The 14,455-nt window shown below is 36.5% G+C and overlaps 1 protein-coding gene across 1 annotated transcript in view; it reads left to right on the top strand.

The window, feature by feature from the left end:
• LOC148840313 (uncharacterized) overlaps nt 1-14,455 on the top strand; it is a 93,953-nt gene continuing 79,498 nt past the window's right edge. The window contains exons 1-4 of the mRNA XM_088935007.1: nt 1-62; nt 7,747-7,908; nt 9,415-9,474; nt 14,170-14,247. Coding sequence (XP_088791133.1) covers nt 7,785-7,908; nt 9,415-9,474; nt 14,170-14,247 — 262 coding nt within the window. The 5' untranslated portion in view covers nt 1-62; nt 7,747-7,784. The remainder of the gene's footprint in view (nt 63-7,746; nt 7,909-9,414; nt 9,475-14,169; nt 14,248-14,455) is intronic.

Genomic DNA, 14,455 nt, shown 5'->3' on the forward strand with positions numbered 1-14,455 from the left:
TAGAAAGGTCAAAGATGCAAAAGAAAGTAAAGCCAGGGATGAAAAGAAAGCTCCACCTAAAGGTAAATTGTGTACAAGTTATTATTCTGTTCAAGTTATTCTCTTACTGCATTACTGTCAAAATCACAGAACTGAAATATTTTAAAAATAAAAAAGCTTGAGTAGCAGGATATCCTGATTAAAAAATTCTTACTTGCATTGATAAGATAAGATTACTTTATTGGCCATATACAATTTCTTGTATTAGGAATTTGTCATTTAACAAACCCCAGCTTGCTCTCCAGACACACAGACAGGGAGAGAAGCTGGGGGTCAGAGCACAGGGTCAGCCATTTGACAGCACCCCTGGAACAGTTGGGGTTAAGGGCCTTGCTCAGGGGCCCAACGGACTAGGATTCCTCTGCCGGCCGCAGAATACAAACCTGCAACCTTCCAGCCACAGGCGCAAATCCCTAGCCACAGAGCCACCGCTCCGCCCCCAAAAATATTGTAGTGAGATCGGTTCTCGGGTTTGTACCCTCACTGCATGGCCCCGAACCCGGATCTCCGGCATCGCTCAACAAGTATATTTCCAGCTGAGCTAATGATAGACAGCAGTGTCTGACAGGAGGTGGGACCTGGGTGTACAGAGACCAACGAGCAGAAGGGAGTGGAGTTTCCAGGGAGCAGCAACGCTGGCTTTACTAGTGCAGGACTGTGAAGACTGAGGGTGGCTAGAGCTCAGGGGAGCTGGGCAGACAGGGAGTGTCACGCAGAGGGGGGGAGAGAAAGAGCACAGCATTTACTTCAAGCAAGTACAGAAATAACGTGGTAAAGGGAAACTGCAGAAAGAAGACCTCAGTGCACTGGTAACACTGGTTAAACCAATGTCATCATAACAATAGTTATTTTCATATGGCACATGAAGCCATACATAAACAGCAATTTCCTTGCATTTAAAAAAGCATTTTCCTTCCAACGGATCCCAGAACACTGTACACAGTAAAGGAGTAATGAGAAACTGTTTGGCAGTTGAATTAAGGGGGGGGGTTTACACAGAGTAGATTGAGCAAGACTGAGGTAGGACGCTGGAGCTTACATCCCTACCCTTAGGAACAGTGCCATGACATCTTTAATGCCCAACTAGTCGAGATCAAAGTTTAAAATCTCATCCAAAGGACGGCGTGTCCTAAAGCGCTGTGTTTCCAGTCATTAGTGGGCAATGGACTGGATGTTTTTGTCAGAAAGCCAGAGTGCCACCAATTGGTCCAGCAACACTACGTACAGCAGCAATATGGTTTCCTGGGATAAACCAGGACCAGTCCTGTTTAGTTTCTGAGATCTGACGAAACCAGGCTACACGTTGGTAATGCTGCTGACTAGTATTTATAAGCACACACTTTCAATTGATATCCCAGCACTGCTCTACAAGTGAAATTATCCACAGTTAACTTTGGACTACACACTACTGTATGTTTTGACAGGAGTAATTAACAGACACGTTCTGTTTTATCACAGGGCTAAAAGCATTCAATGTAAGAGTTAACAGGAATACACCTGGTAGCTAAACTGAAAAATCTGTAGTACAGAATATAAGTAATGAAGCCTCCAGGCTGTGAACTACAGAGACTGGAGACCCTAGAGCTGAACTGCAAGTCCAGAGTCTGCAGAGAGCTTTGTATCCACTCACCTGAGAGCCACAGCTAGTGTACAACCTCCTCCTCCTCAAGGTCTCAATGACCAAGTGATGGAATGATCTCCCCTTCCCCAAGGTGGATATAATGCATGTGAGGGCAAGAAAGAATACATCTTCCCTGAGAGTGCACTTAAGCACTCAAGAACATACACAGTTTTTAATGTGGCATTTTGTAACAAAATCACAGCTGTTCCAGGCTGTATTTAGGACTATTTGCATATTTCTAAAGTCTGTAGTGTTTCTAAAATAATTAAAATGTGTTCCCCGGGCATTTCTTTATTTCTGCTGGGGACTGATTTTTATGTAACCTTTTTTCTTATTTTTCCGATTTCTTTCATGCCTCCATGCACTTATTGACATTACAGCTAAATGCGTACTATAATTGGATTCACAGTAGTTTATGTTCTGCTGATTAAAGCAGTGATAATTTTGTTTTTGTGTCAAAAAAGCTGGCGTTTAAATTCTAAACCACACAGGCATTAAAGAAGCACCCAGAATATCAACAAATGTTTAATAAATATACTGTGTGAAGTGTGAAGCTCACGTGTGAAGTAGGCTAAGCAGCTGAAACATGGTACAGTATTTCTTTTTTTTTCTTCACAGTGTGGAATTAACCTTTACTTTGCTCCTTCAACAAATGGGTCTAAACTAAATAATTAGATTTTCCTTTGCATTTATAAGAAAGGTTAAAAAGGAGTCAACATAGGTCAATTGGTTCCTTGTAGCTGAGGATAGGCGATCTCATATAGAGAAAGACTCCATGGTATCCATTTTTACAAACATGGCTTGGTACCTCATTCTAAACTCCCACTAGCCCTTGAATAAAGATGTATCTCTTGTTTTAAATTTTAAATACTGTATGTCCCCTCAAAATACTTCTCAGAGAGTTCTTTTAACCTGTTTTGCAGTCCCCTGAGATCAGTAATGTATCTGTTAATTACTATTTTATTCTTTCAACTAACTCTAGAGTTGCAATATCTTTCATTAATGTGCTGGCCAGAAAATCAGACAATATTCTAAATAAAAACTTACGCATTTTACAATTTATACGCAACATCCCTCGAACTACTTTGATCTACACTACACTTTTAACTACAGTACTGTATATATCATACAATTATTTTTGTTGCTTCCCTACATTGTCTAGTCTAGAACATGAACATGATTGTCAACATAGAAATTTAAGTTTTTTCATAAGCAGCATCTCTAAGCATAGAGTTCCCCACAGTATTTATACATTCTGATTTTGATCCTGTCTACTTTAACTGTTTGCCCAGTCTTGAATTATATCTAAATCATTTTAGAGTCCTTTTGAAGCTTCAACAGTGCTTCCCAATCCTCCTATTTTGGTATCACCTATTGCAGTTACAGTAGCTACTTAATACAGTATAGCAGAATCTAGGTTATTAAGATATATAGTACTAGGATAAGCAGTGGTCTTAATACAGATTCCTCTGGTACTCTGTTAAACCTTGCTCTCCCAATGTCTTTCTCAAGAAAGCTGACAATTAAATGTATTAATTGAATCTCTATGTTACGACCCCAAGTGTCTAGGGGAAAAGGGGTGTAACATTTAGGATAATTCTTTTGGAAGCAGGGGGGGTTTTGGTGAGGGACTAGGAAGCGTGATAAGGGTAAGGAACTAGAGTGGTGCCAAAGAAAAGAAAATAACAAACAAAATGGAGCTGGCTAGGACAGTGAGGGAAAGCTAATCTGACTACAAAAGAAAACCCGAAACACACGGTCTTCGGTGTCTTCAACACCCTAGCTAACCTGCACTGACTACCCAAAACCATACAAGACAAATGGCACTCACCCGTACTAGTCTAGTGTACTAATACAAAATCAACTAAGTGTGTAAGTGTACCCAACAACCTAAACTAACCTTATATACAAAAGTTCACACAAAAATACAAGTGAACCAGGAAGACAAATAAGGGAAAACAAGAGTAATAAACAGGAGCAGGGTACAAAAGAACACAAAAGTTGAGCATGTAACACTGGGGCAAGGTAATGGCAAAACAAGGATGAACACACAAACAAACGAAAATACAAAGAAACAAACAAAAAAACCAACAAAACAACAAAGCCGAAGCTATACGAAAATACAAACACACAAAGCAAAACAAACCAACAAACGAAGCCGAAGCAATAACTAGAAGCGAAGCGAAGCGATAACCAAAACCAAACAGGACCAAAGTCAAACAAAAGGCCTCTTCTTGCTGAAAACCTCCATGTTATATGCTGAATAAGATGTGTTCTGATTGGCTGAGGGCTAATTGATGATGACATCAACTGAAAGTGTGGTGTAATGATGGGCCAATGGGGAAGGGAGAACAATCAAGGGTCAACAGTGTGGACATAACAGAAAAAACACACACAGAACACACACTGGGACGTAACACTCTATCACTGAAAAACTGTTTTGTTTTTATTCACAGAAAGTAGACTTTTCTTTGGATAAGTTATTCTGCAATGCTTCAAACATTTTTCATTGAAAGGAGTCTTCTTGATTAATGGAAATTATTAAGTGATTATTCATTTTTAAGAACTTTAGGCATAAAGAATTAAAGATCTGTATACAAGAAGCAGAAAAATGTAAAAATGTATACAGTATACTGTAAAAGACATAAGTACAAAGTACAATTGTTCATTGTTTTGAACACATGCAAAATTTTGCAGATTTTATAGTACATTGCTCTGCTACTAAAAACATTTTCTTATGAAGACATCTAGTATTCTTTTCAGAATATATACTGATGGAAATGAAGAAACACAACACCTCCTCCTCCACCCTCTGGCCCTCCCATCAGTGTGGAACAGGCTGAAGAGAGACAGGAGAACCTGATGCCACTGCTGACGAGTCCATCGCAGCCTCTGCCTGGCCCAAGCCAGTCGGGTGTGATGTCTAGGAGGTGTGACCAGAAGGCCTCTGACAGGTCACCTCGCTCTAAGGCCAGCAGCATGGAGCCTCACTGTCCTGTCACTGATGTGGGCATTATGTCTGCCAGCAACTTCAGCAGCAGTATGGGGGGCTGATCTGAACCAATCTCTCAGATGGACCAATTTGATGTGTCAGTCCTACTCTGTTGTGGTCACTTGAGGGAGACCAGATCTTGGACAGTCATCTGTCCTGCCGGTCTGCTGAAACCTTCTCTGCAGTCAGGACACAGTGGAGTGGCTTACTCCATAGTATCTGACAACATCTGGCACATGACATGCCTGCCTGCAGCATGCCAATGGCCCTCTCCCTTGCTACTGGTGACATTCGAGGCATTACGGAATGCACAGGAAACTAAGTGTGGCCTTTTTCTTGCAGTGACCTAAGGTTTGAATTAAGCCCTTTTTAAAGGTGACCTGATCAGACATTGTTCCACCTGGACCTTGTTGGGTAAAAGTGCACCTAACGAGCTTTCGTGTGATTGGCAAGTTGCAGTGCCTCACTGCACAAGCTGTATTGCTGGTCAGAGGGCTTGAAACAAATTGACAACTTTTTGTGGAAGTACATACAGTAAGCTATAACTATAGTATTCTCATTCCAGAACATGTTGAGTTTCTTTTTCCATCAGTATACTTAACATCTGTATTACTGATCGGCATACATATTATTGAAGAAACAAATAATTACTGTTGGCTGCTGCTCCAAAGATAAAGGCATTAATGCAAAAAAAAAACCTTAAGTAAAACAATGTATTTATCTATAAAATGGCTGCTAACATTGTACATGTTGGTTATAATTGCACAGTGTGAATGGATATGATTGTCCAGGAGATACTTTTGCGGACAAGTATTAGGACAAACTTGTAGGAGAAATGAAGATCTCTATATTTCAATTGTTTTTTACCGATGAAAGAGAAATCCAAGCACTTGGTTAAAAAATAGATTTTTTTAACAAGCATAAGATTAAAATTAATGAAAATCAGTGTATTACTTTGACAAAAGCATTTGTGCAATCACCGTTTTGTATGAAACCGAGGCGTTTCTGATTGAAAATTATAATGACTGAAAACTACCACTTCAAGATTACAAAGAATAAATGCGTAATCACTGAGTGCTGAAAAAAATAATTGGAAATCTGTGATTTATAATATCAAAATGGTAAAAACTAAAATCCATAGGAATATGACTCCATATGGTGAATATGATTCAACAAAAACCTTTGTTGGGGCCAATATTGACAAGCACAGGAGAAAAGTAAACTACTGTAGTTCAAGGTGTGAAGACCTAGATTTGGCAAGATGTGTTAGAAGAATTGTTTGAGAAGACCAAATCTTGAATCACAATAAAAGTTTGATCTGACATATGATGGTTGATCAGTTCACAAGTGGAACATTTAAAGATTACTTAATAAGCTGAAAGTCTGTGGTTGAAAAGTGAAATACTTTTTTCTTCATAAAAAAAACAATTCAAAAGTTATTGGAGATTTCCACTAAAAGAATAAAAGTGGTTGGAAAGATTTTCCAACCATATTTTGGGGACATAATTTTTTTCAACCATGAAAACATGTTGAGGAATAAAAGAAAAGCATTTAATAAAGAGTTTCTAATTCACATTGGTTAGCATGATGAAGGCTGTGTAATCATATGGCCTTGTTTTTCATTTCAGGCAATGGTAGCCTTTGTTTTTTAGAAGGTTGAATGAAGGCTGAAATATATCAATATATTTATTACTTTCATATCCCAGCTAACAAACAAATGCGGTGATATCATAAAAATACTTGCAACTTAAAGTAGTATAGAAATAGTGTGAGACAGAAAATGTATATACTCTGTGTATGTTGCTGAAGCATTCTTTAATATTTTGTCAAAGACAAACATAACCTATCACCTTGGGATTTTATGCAATTCTGACATCTTAAACAAATTAAATTAAATGATATATCTTTTTGCAATCTATCTACACAATGTCTGACATTAGCACACTCTTCCCACCCTGTAACATTTTGGAATGTTGTTACAATGTTTTGTGTTAGTGGGGCAGTCGCACCCTTCCAGCAGGCTCATGGGGCAGAAGTATGTATTCCACCAGAATGATAACCCTAAGCATTCGGTAATGCGGTACAATTCCGAATTAACCATCTCAGTCCACAGCCTTGAAACTACTGTGGATTGCTTTGAAGGCTGCAGTTTCAAAGGGGAACTCAAACTGGACTACAGGGCTGAAAGCATTATTGAAGGAAATGTCTAGAAGCTTTTCTAAAAGTACAAAAAGACTAAAAGCTGTAAATTAAGTAAGGGGTGGGTGAACAGACATTACATGAATAGTTCCCATTACATTTTGCTGAAGTAGGAATTTAGTGTTTCTATTTTACTTTATACTTTATGCATGCCAGGTAGCACAACTGGATTTGTTGAATGTTGAATTTTATTTACAGTATATGAAACCATTTGTCTGAGTGCTAGATACTGTATAGGCTCTTTTTGCATATTACACCCTACTGTATATGTACTCTTTGCAGGACCCTCTGTGTGCCCAATGGTCTTGTGTGGTTTAATGCTAATAGGTGTATTTTTATTAAACTATTCATTCCACAAAATATAGTACAACATTGAAACTACAACAGAGTTGTATTTTAGCAGAAGTCAGATTGGTATTGCGTTCAACTCAACATATTTTGTAGGCTTTGTCAAGTGATTTTGCAAGTGAGATCCCAAGTTTGTTTATATTTCTACAGAGAAAAACAGAACTCCACAGCTATCGAGAAGGGAATTTGTGTTTCTTGGTATCTCAGCAGGAAGGCTGACTTTGCTTTTTGACAGCTTTGTAAACTTACATAAAATGAGAATAATGGAAGGCGATATCACATAGCTTAATTAGTAAAATCCTCAAAACCTGTGAATGATTTTGGCACACGAATTCTCACTAGAATAATGTGTTAGTTTAGGGAGCAAGAAGCAGAGGAATGCATGAGATGTCTGTTTCTCTCTTAAATAAAATGCAAGAAACTATGTGTATTGCAATACAGGTTTATCCAGTAAATGCAATACAAACGTTAGTGAAACAAAATCAACCACAACAATCAACCACACAAGCACACAATCAGTAAGAAGAGTTTTTTTTTTTGTTTACAGAGGCGAGGAGACCTAAAATTGAAAAAAAAGAAGAAAGGATGAAAAGAGAAGAGAAACCCGAAAAGAAAGTAGAGAAAGCCAAGAAAGAAGTGAAGGCAGTGGAAAAAGGAAAGTCTAAAGCCAAGCCAAAAGAGGAGAAACCTGTCAAGAAGGAACCGAAAGGTAAAAAAAGCACGAAAGATGGGGAGGAGGCCAAGCTCCACAGCGTAGTGGGAATGAAACAAAGAAACTAAAGCAAAGATGAATGTGTCGTTATTTTCCACTCAGAGAGAAGAGGAAATTGGGTCTGAATGGTTATTAATATTCACGTTATTAATGTCTGACAATAAGAACAGAATAGAGGGGACATACAGTAATTTAACATTCAGAATTTTTGTAATAAGTGTAATATGTGTTATTGTGTCTTCTAAAGAGCACAGAATACATACAATGTTTTCCATTTTTCTGCTGTAGTAGGAAAAATAAGAAACAAAAAACAAAGATGAAAAATCCCTTACTGTTTAACAATAATGATATTAACTGCTGCTTGGAAGTCTTAGACACTTTACTTCAATTCTTTTCACTCTTATTCCTTTCCTTGTATGATTTTAAATACATTTTCTAATGAAATTTAGTCATCTTGTTTTAGACTATGAATTAATATTGTTAGATGAACAAAAAGTGGCCTTTTAGCCTTATTGATGTATTGAGGGTAACAAAAGAAGTTAATGATGAGCAATACTTGGAACTGATTCAATTGGGTTTGGTGGGTAAATGTGATGGGTGAGCTACTACAACATGTCAAATCAGCTACTCACAGTTTATCTTGAGCTGTTCTGATCAGGTTATAAAAGTTTCTTATCACTATGAATTAAATGCCTCTAAATGACAAGCTTGGTTGTTTTTTCTCGCTAGAAGAGAAGAAGACCTCAGATTTTATTTTAAACAAAAATTTTATAATAGAAAATAATAGAATAATCTAAAATATTAGTGGAGGCTTTGAGTGAATTGCTGTTTCTCATTACATTTATGTATTTTAACTCCTAATTTTGTCTCTAAGATGTCTAAGCTTTTTTGTACAGCAGTGTATATCATATGTGCTTCAGCCATGGACCAATGTTATATTTCCCAAAAGCACTATTCTGGCCAATCTACACAAATCAAACACTGATAGCCAACCGTGGCCGGATGGTGATGACTTGGCACCAACCCATGTTCATGTTGCTGTGTTTCAAGTGATTAAACTGTGCTTTACTTTCATCTAAAAAATGTATAAAAGCTCCATTATTGAAACAACTATTATTCAACCAGTGTGACCTCTAAAATTAATCCAAAATAAGGTCTGTTGCATGAGTTAAATAAACTACATGTTAGGTAAAGATAAGGTACATGCCTTGTTAAAGAATCAAACTATTGGGTTAATACTGAAGTTATATTTTATGTGCATGTCATAAAAGAGGTTGAAATTTTTTCTTCATAGCTACTCACATTAATAAGGATTGACAACTTGCTTTTTAATCATCTGGTGGTGGATTAGCTCGACACCAGGAAATGCACAGGTATTGTGTGGCGAGAATTTGCTAAAGCTGGATTCTGTAACTGCGCTAATGCTCAGACTGGGTGCCCAAGTCAGAGTTGTCAGTCACCCATTCACTTTTTCATTGTTTTCTTTTCCTTCTGCTCTGCTAGATCAGTTTGAGTTCTGTCGCTATGTCGTTGACATGTATACACATGAGGATGTTTCTGCAGGTACTTTGAAAAGCCTTGTATTTCCATCTTATAGTACTTGCTTGATGTTTTTTTATCTTGTACTTAACAATACTGCAAGCTTGATATCAGGTCTGAACAAACTACTATAGCATTTAAACCTGAACTCAGTGGAAATTCTAAAACCTTCACCTAAGTTGCATGAATATACAGTAAGGCTTCTTCAAGATGCAGTATCCTTTTAAAGAACTCTGAAACTAAGAAAGATCTTCGAGATTGATTATAGGTTCTTTGATCAAATCCCCTACTCAAAGCACAACTGAAATGCAATTCTCTTTGATGTCATAGTTTGATACAATGTAGACAGCTTCCAGATCCAGATAGTAATCTCTGCAGTGACATCAAAATGGATATAATACTCCTGATACAAAAGCACAGTTTTATGTAGTATGAAGTGTCACAGACCCTTAATTTTCCCAAAAATATGCTCTTTTAATTAATCAGTTTTTCTATTTAGAAATATTGCAGATACTGTATATAATTATTCAGCTATTCTCGTTTATTTTTATTATTAAGTTAAAGTTATCTTATTTATGGAGGTTAAAAAGAAAGCAGAATTAGAGCACGATACACTGATAAAAAAAACAGTACCTTACACTTCTGTTGTATATTTTAATGTACTTTTGTGTTACATCAAGTCAGGGTTATATTGTGTATAGTGTACAGTTTAGATACCATGGATAATGCATCTTTAAAGATTTCAATACATCATGTTTTACTATTTATTAACTTGAATAATAACACCTTTAACACTTCACTTGAATAAAAATAATAACCCATTAACAATTCACTTAATTAAGCAGTAAACATAACCAATAATAATCAGGTTTTAGCTTTGACTGTAAAATTTGAAACCAAAATGTTTTAATATGTCGTTAACATATAGTAATTCTTTTAGTTCCTGATTTTTATACTTTCAAAATTGTTAAAATAATGATGCATTTCTCTATAGTGTAATAATGGATATCCCCAGTTAGATCAGATGAGATTGGACGCATTTTTCATCCATCATCCTACTGCTATTTAAAGCATCTTAGAATTTAATTTTATTAAAAATCCGAAGGGAGGTGTTTGTGTTTGATATACAGTATGGAGCTAGCTTTGTAATGATGAAGATTAGGTACATCTGTGTATGATTGGCTTGTCGTTGTTATCCCCTCTGGACTTTAGTTAATAACTTCCATATAACCTGATGAAACAAACGGCACAAAACATTTAGTTATCCTCAAATGATGCCACATTCAGTATCGATGTGTGACAGAGCACATGAACCTTTAGCTTCAGTAATCGGTGGCTTCCCCTTGAGAAGCAATGTGTTCAACTAAAAACCTCCTTTAACCATTGGTCTCTCACGTTAGTTTTGACCAACTAGCTCCATGCTGTATATCAAACACAAACACCTCCCTTCAGATTCGTCCCAAGAGCCCCTCCTCCACCCCATCTGCACCTTTCAGCTAGACCTGGGTCGCTCCTGAATGGGATTTGAGCCTCCTCATCTTGTGGCCAGGAGGCCCACTAACCAAGCAGGTTAAACCCAACCTACTGTATCTCACCAGGTATTCCAGACATTCACAAAGCACTCAATTATTGGATGATGTCATCTTCAAATAGGTTAAAATCCTAAGGGCTGCACAAACATTTTCTCAGTACTGTATATGTACAGTAAAGCAGTTTGTAAAGCATCCTTTAAGATGAAAAACACCATACAGATACAAAGAATTATCATTTCAACAGTACAGTAAGTTATTAAGTAAATGGTGCTTTAATTGTTTAACAGTCTAGTGCAAAGACTCCCATAATCCAGTTCTCATGATACACATGGCTTTTATTTTTCAGTCTACCACTGGTGATTTATCTAATTTAACTTAAATTTTATATACAGTATATGGCTTAATTTACCATCTTCAGGTGTTTTTTACTGCACAATGAGACTATTTTAACCTGCAGGCTTTTTCTGTAGGCTTTTTAGAATCCCTGAACTGATCTGACCATTTCAATATACTGTAAAACATTTAAATAATTGTATTTTATCTTGATGAATAAATTGCACACAGCCGTAATGTGTTACCAGAAACTACTGGTATGATGTTACCTCTGGCCTGTGAATAAGGCTGTGTTTGCACTGGGACATAGCAGGCATTTGGGTTCGTATTCAATATTGTTGAACAATTCAGTATTTTCCTGCGGGTTCGGATGTTTGAAAGAACAGCATAGTCCTCTTGGGAATTGATCGGCGTCTAGTCCATTTGAACAGGTGGTCTTACTGTTTAGAAACTTATTCAAATTTTGACTTAACTGATAAACCTTATTGTGAAAAATGATTCATCATAGTCTTTATAAATGCAAAAATTAAATGTATTCTACATATTGTAAGGGCAGAGATGGTTCTGTCTGGACCACACACCCCAGAAACATCATCTTGCTTTTCAAAATGTTACCTGACCAATTTCACTTACCACAGCTGGTGAGATGACAGAGAGCAGCAGCAGTTCATTCTAGACATTGTGGCCCAGACAAGGCTGCCCCTTTTCTGAACCAACTGTGCCCTTCCAACATACATAAATACAGTACACCGTGTAATGCTTCCTGAATTAGGGTAATAGTTGGGTTTCTACTGTAGCATCTGTGATAAAGTTAAACATATGAGATGACAGTAGTGAAAAAAATGCTTCTAAACCTTGATCTCCTTTTGAACTGAGCCCAGTGTGTTTCCTAATTGTAGTAGTGTGAACCGACTAAATTCAATTTGTAAAGCAGGGGCCTACAGTATTGTGGTTAGGCACATTAATACACTTTTTGTCACTGTGTACCATACTAGCAAAACTAGAAAACTAACATAGCGGAGCAACTGTGAAATTGAAAATGGCATGAACTGAATCACTTGAAAAGTTAATGGCAGAGACCACAGAAAAACATGAGCTTACAGCTTAAATATGTGGTCCTGGTCCCTTTGTTGGCCATACTGTTGTAGCAGTAAACAGTGAATTGTTTCAAATTAATGAACCAAACTGAACCCTTATCAAACAGAGTGATTGATAATGCAACTTCTCTGTGTGTGTTTGTTAGTTGAAATTCAAAGGTTTTTTTTTCTGTAAGTTGGGTCACCTCATTTGACTTTGCACAATATTTTTTAATGTATTTAAAAACTTTAACTTGATCAGTCATAATTGGGTAATTCTGCTACTGGGTAATAGAACAGTTTGAGAAATAACAATACTTTGTCAAAACTAGCACTTAAAGTTGTTTCACTACAAATTTTGAGTAATAATAGTCTTCTGACTAGTCTTACCTGTTCATAAAAAGTATTTCTCCTCTATGCATGCCATTTCTTTGCACATTTCTTCCATTTAATAACAATTTTTAATGATGATCATCATTCTCAAGGCAACTTACAATACAGTAGCTCATGAGGCAATTGGTTAAAGTAAAAAACACTCAATATGCTCAAGGTATTATGGAGTGTGTCTGCTAAAAATCCTCCCATCAAAAGATTCTCACTTTTGAAAATAAGTCACTATTTTATTCCATAAACATGTTACCCCTAGAGTTTCTTTATATTTTCCTGTTCTGATGTTATTATAGTAACAAACTTGATTTATAAAATGAGTAAATTTTCTTTTCAATTTATTTAGATTCACCAAGCAAAAGTAATCTTTATGAAAACAAATGACATAAAATGAACGCCACAGTTAAATATTTTATACAGTTTTACTAGAAAAGATTAATATATTCTTAATTTTCTCACAGAAAAAAACCCCAATGCTGTTACTTGAAAGGGCTGTGGCTACATGAGTAGTGTTTATTTCTTTATTTAAATTTTTATATGTATTCACACTGATTCAGTTTGTAATGTATTTTTCTGTGCAATAACAACATCTCTCTCTGTCCCTTGAGCTGTAATCAACCAATAAAATTGACATGAACATGATTTGATGCCTTTTGATCTTATTTGACTCAGTCTTTTGTAATTCGTATATAGTAAAACATTATGACAGTTGTCTTTTCTGTTCAAATCATGTTCATGCCACATGGTGTAATACACACCATTCTTTGGTATTAACAATATTTCATCTGTATGACTAGCACCCACGCACAGATAATGGCACAAAGAAACCAAACACCTCAGAGGCAATTCAGTAGATCTCAATCCTGTATCAACTAAACGTGATTACAAAGTCTTAAGCTAAAGCTTGCTTAGTCAAAGGGGTACCCAGCCCTAAGGGTAAAGTGAACTGAGGGATGGCTGCCATGGAGGAGGGAGGCTGTGCAATGTTTGTAACAATGGTAACTTTTAATAGCTTTGTCATTAATTCCATTTAAACCCATATATTTAAGAATGCATCTTCAAATCAGTGCTACAGTTGCTTCAAGGGCAAAGTTGGGGATTCAACAGTTTTGATTAGATTTTGATAGATAAATTTACAAACTTAATAAAAGGGAAAGCATACTGCTGAGGTAAAAATAATACTCCCATAAGACATGTATCTGGCTTGTAATAAAGAATCTCTATAATTTTCTGTACACATATGGTCATGTGGAATAAACTTAAGCACTTGCAAATTTAGTGTAACATACTGTACATTGATTCCATACAAAAAAGAACAGCATTTACAATTTACTTTCAAATCTTTATTTATTCACACGGTTTTGGAAATGTACTATAATTGTATTCCCTAGGATTCAAGTCACCAATAGTCCCAGATCCACCTAAGGGAAACTCAACAATAAAGAAGCCTGCAGGTTCCTTTGTGGGAGGCAAGCAGTCACTGTTGCTTTTTGATGTGTCTGAACATAACACCTTCAACAGGAGATGAGGACAAACTGACTAACACTCCATCTTCATGAAATTCCAAACTGATAAATAAAAAAATTCCCCCTCTGACTCAATTATATGGCATAGCTATGAGGAAAAGAAAGTAACCCAGTATCTTGGGTAAAACTAACAATACACTCATTTGTCATA

This window comes from Atractosteus spatula, chromosome 2 (genome assembly GCF_055471065.1).
Source record: "Atractosteus spatula isolate fAtrSpa1 chromosome 2, fAtrSpa1.hap1, whole genome shotgun sequence".
In the NCBI taxonomy this organism is placed as follows: Eukaryota; Metazoa; Chordata; class Actinopteri; order Semionotiformes; family Lepisosteidae; genus Atractosteus; species Atractosteus spatula.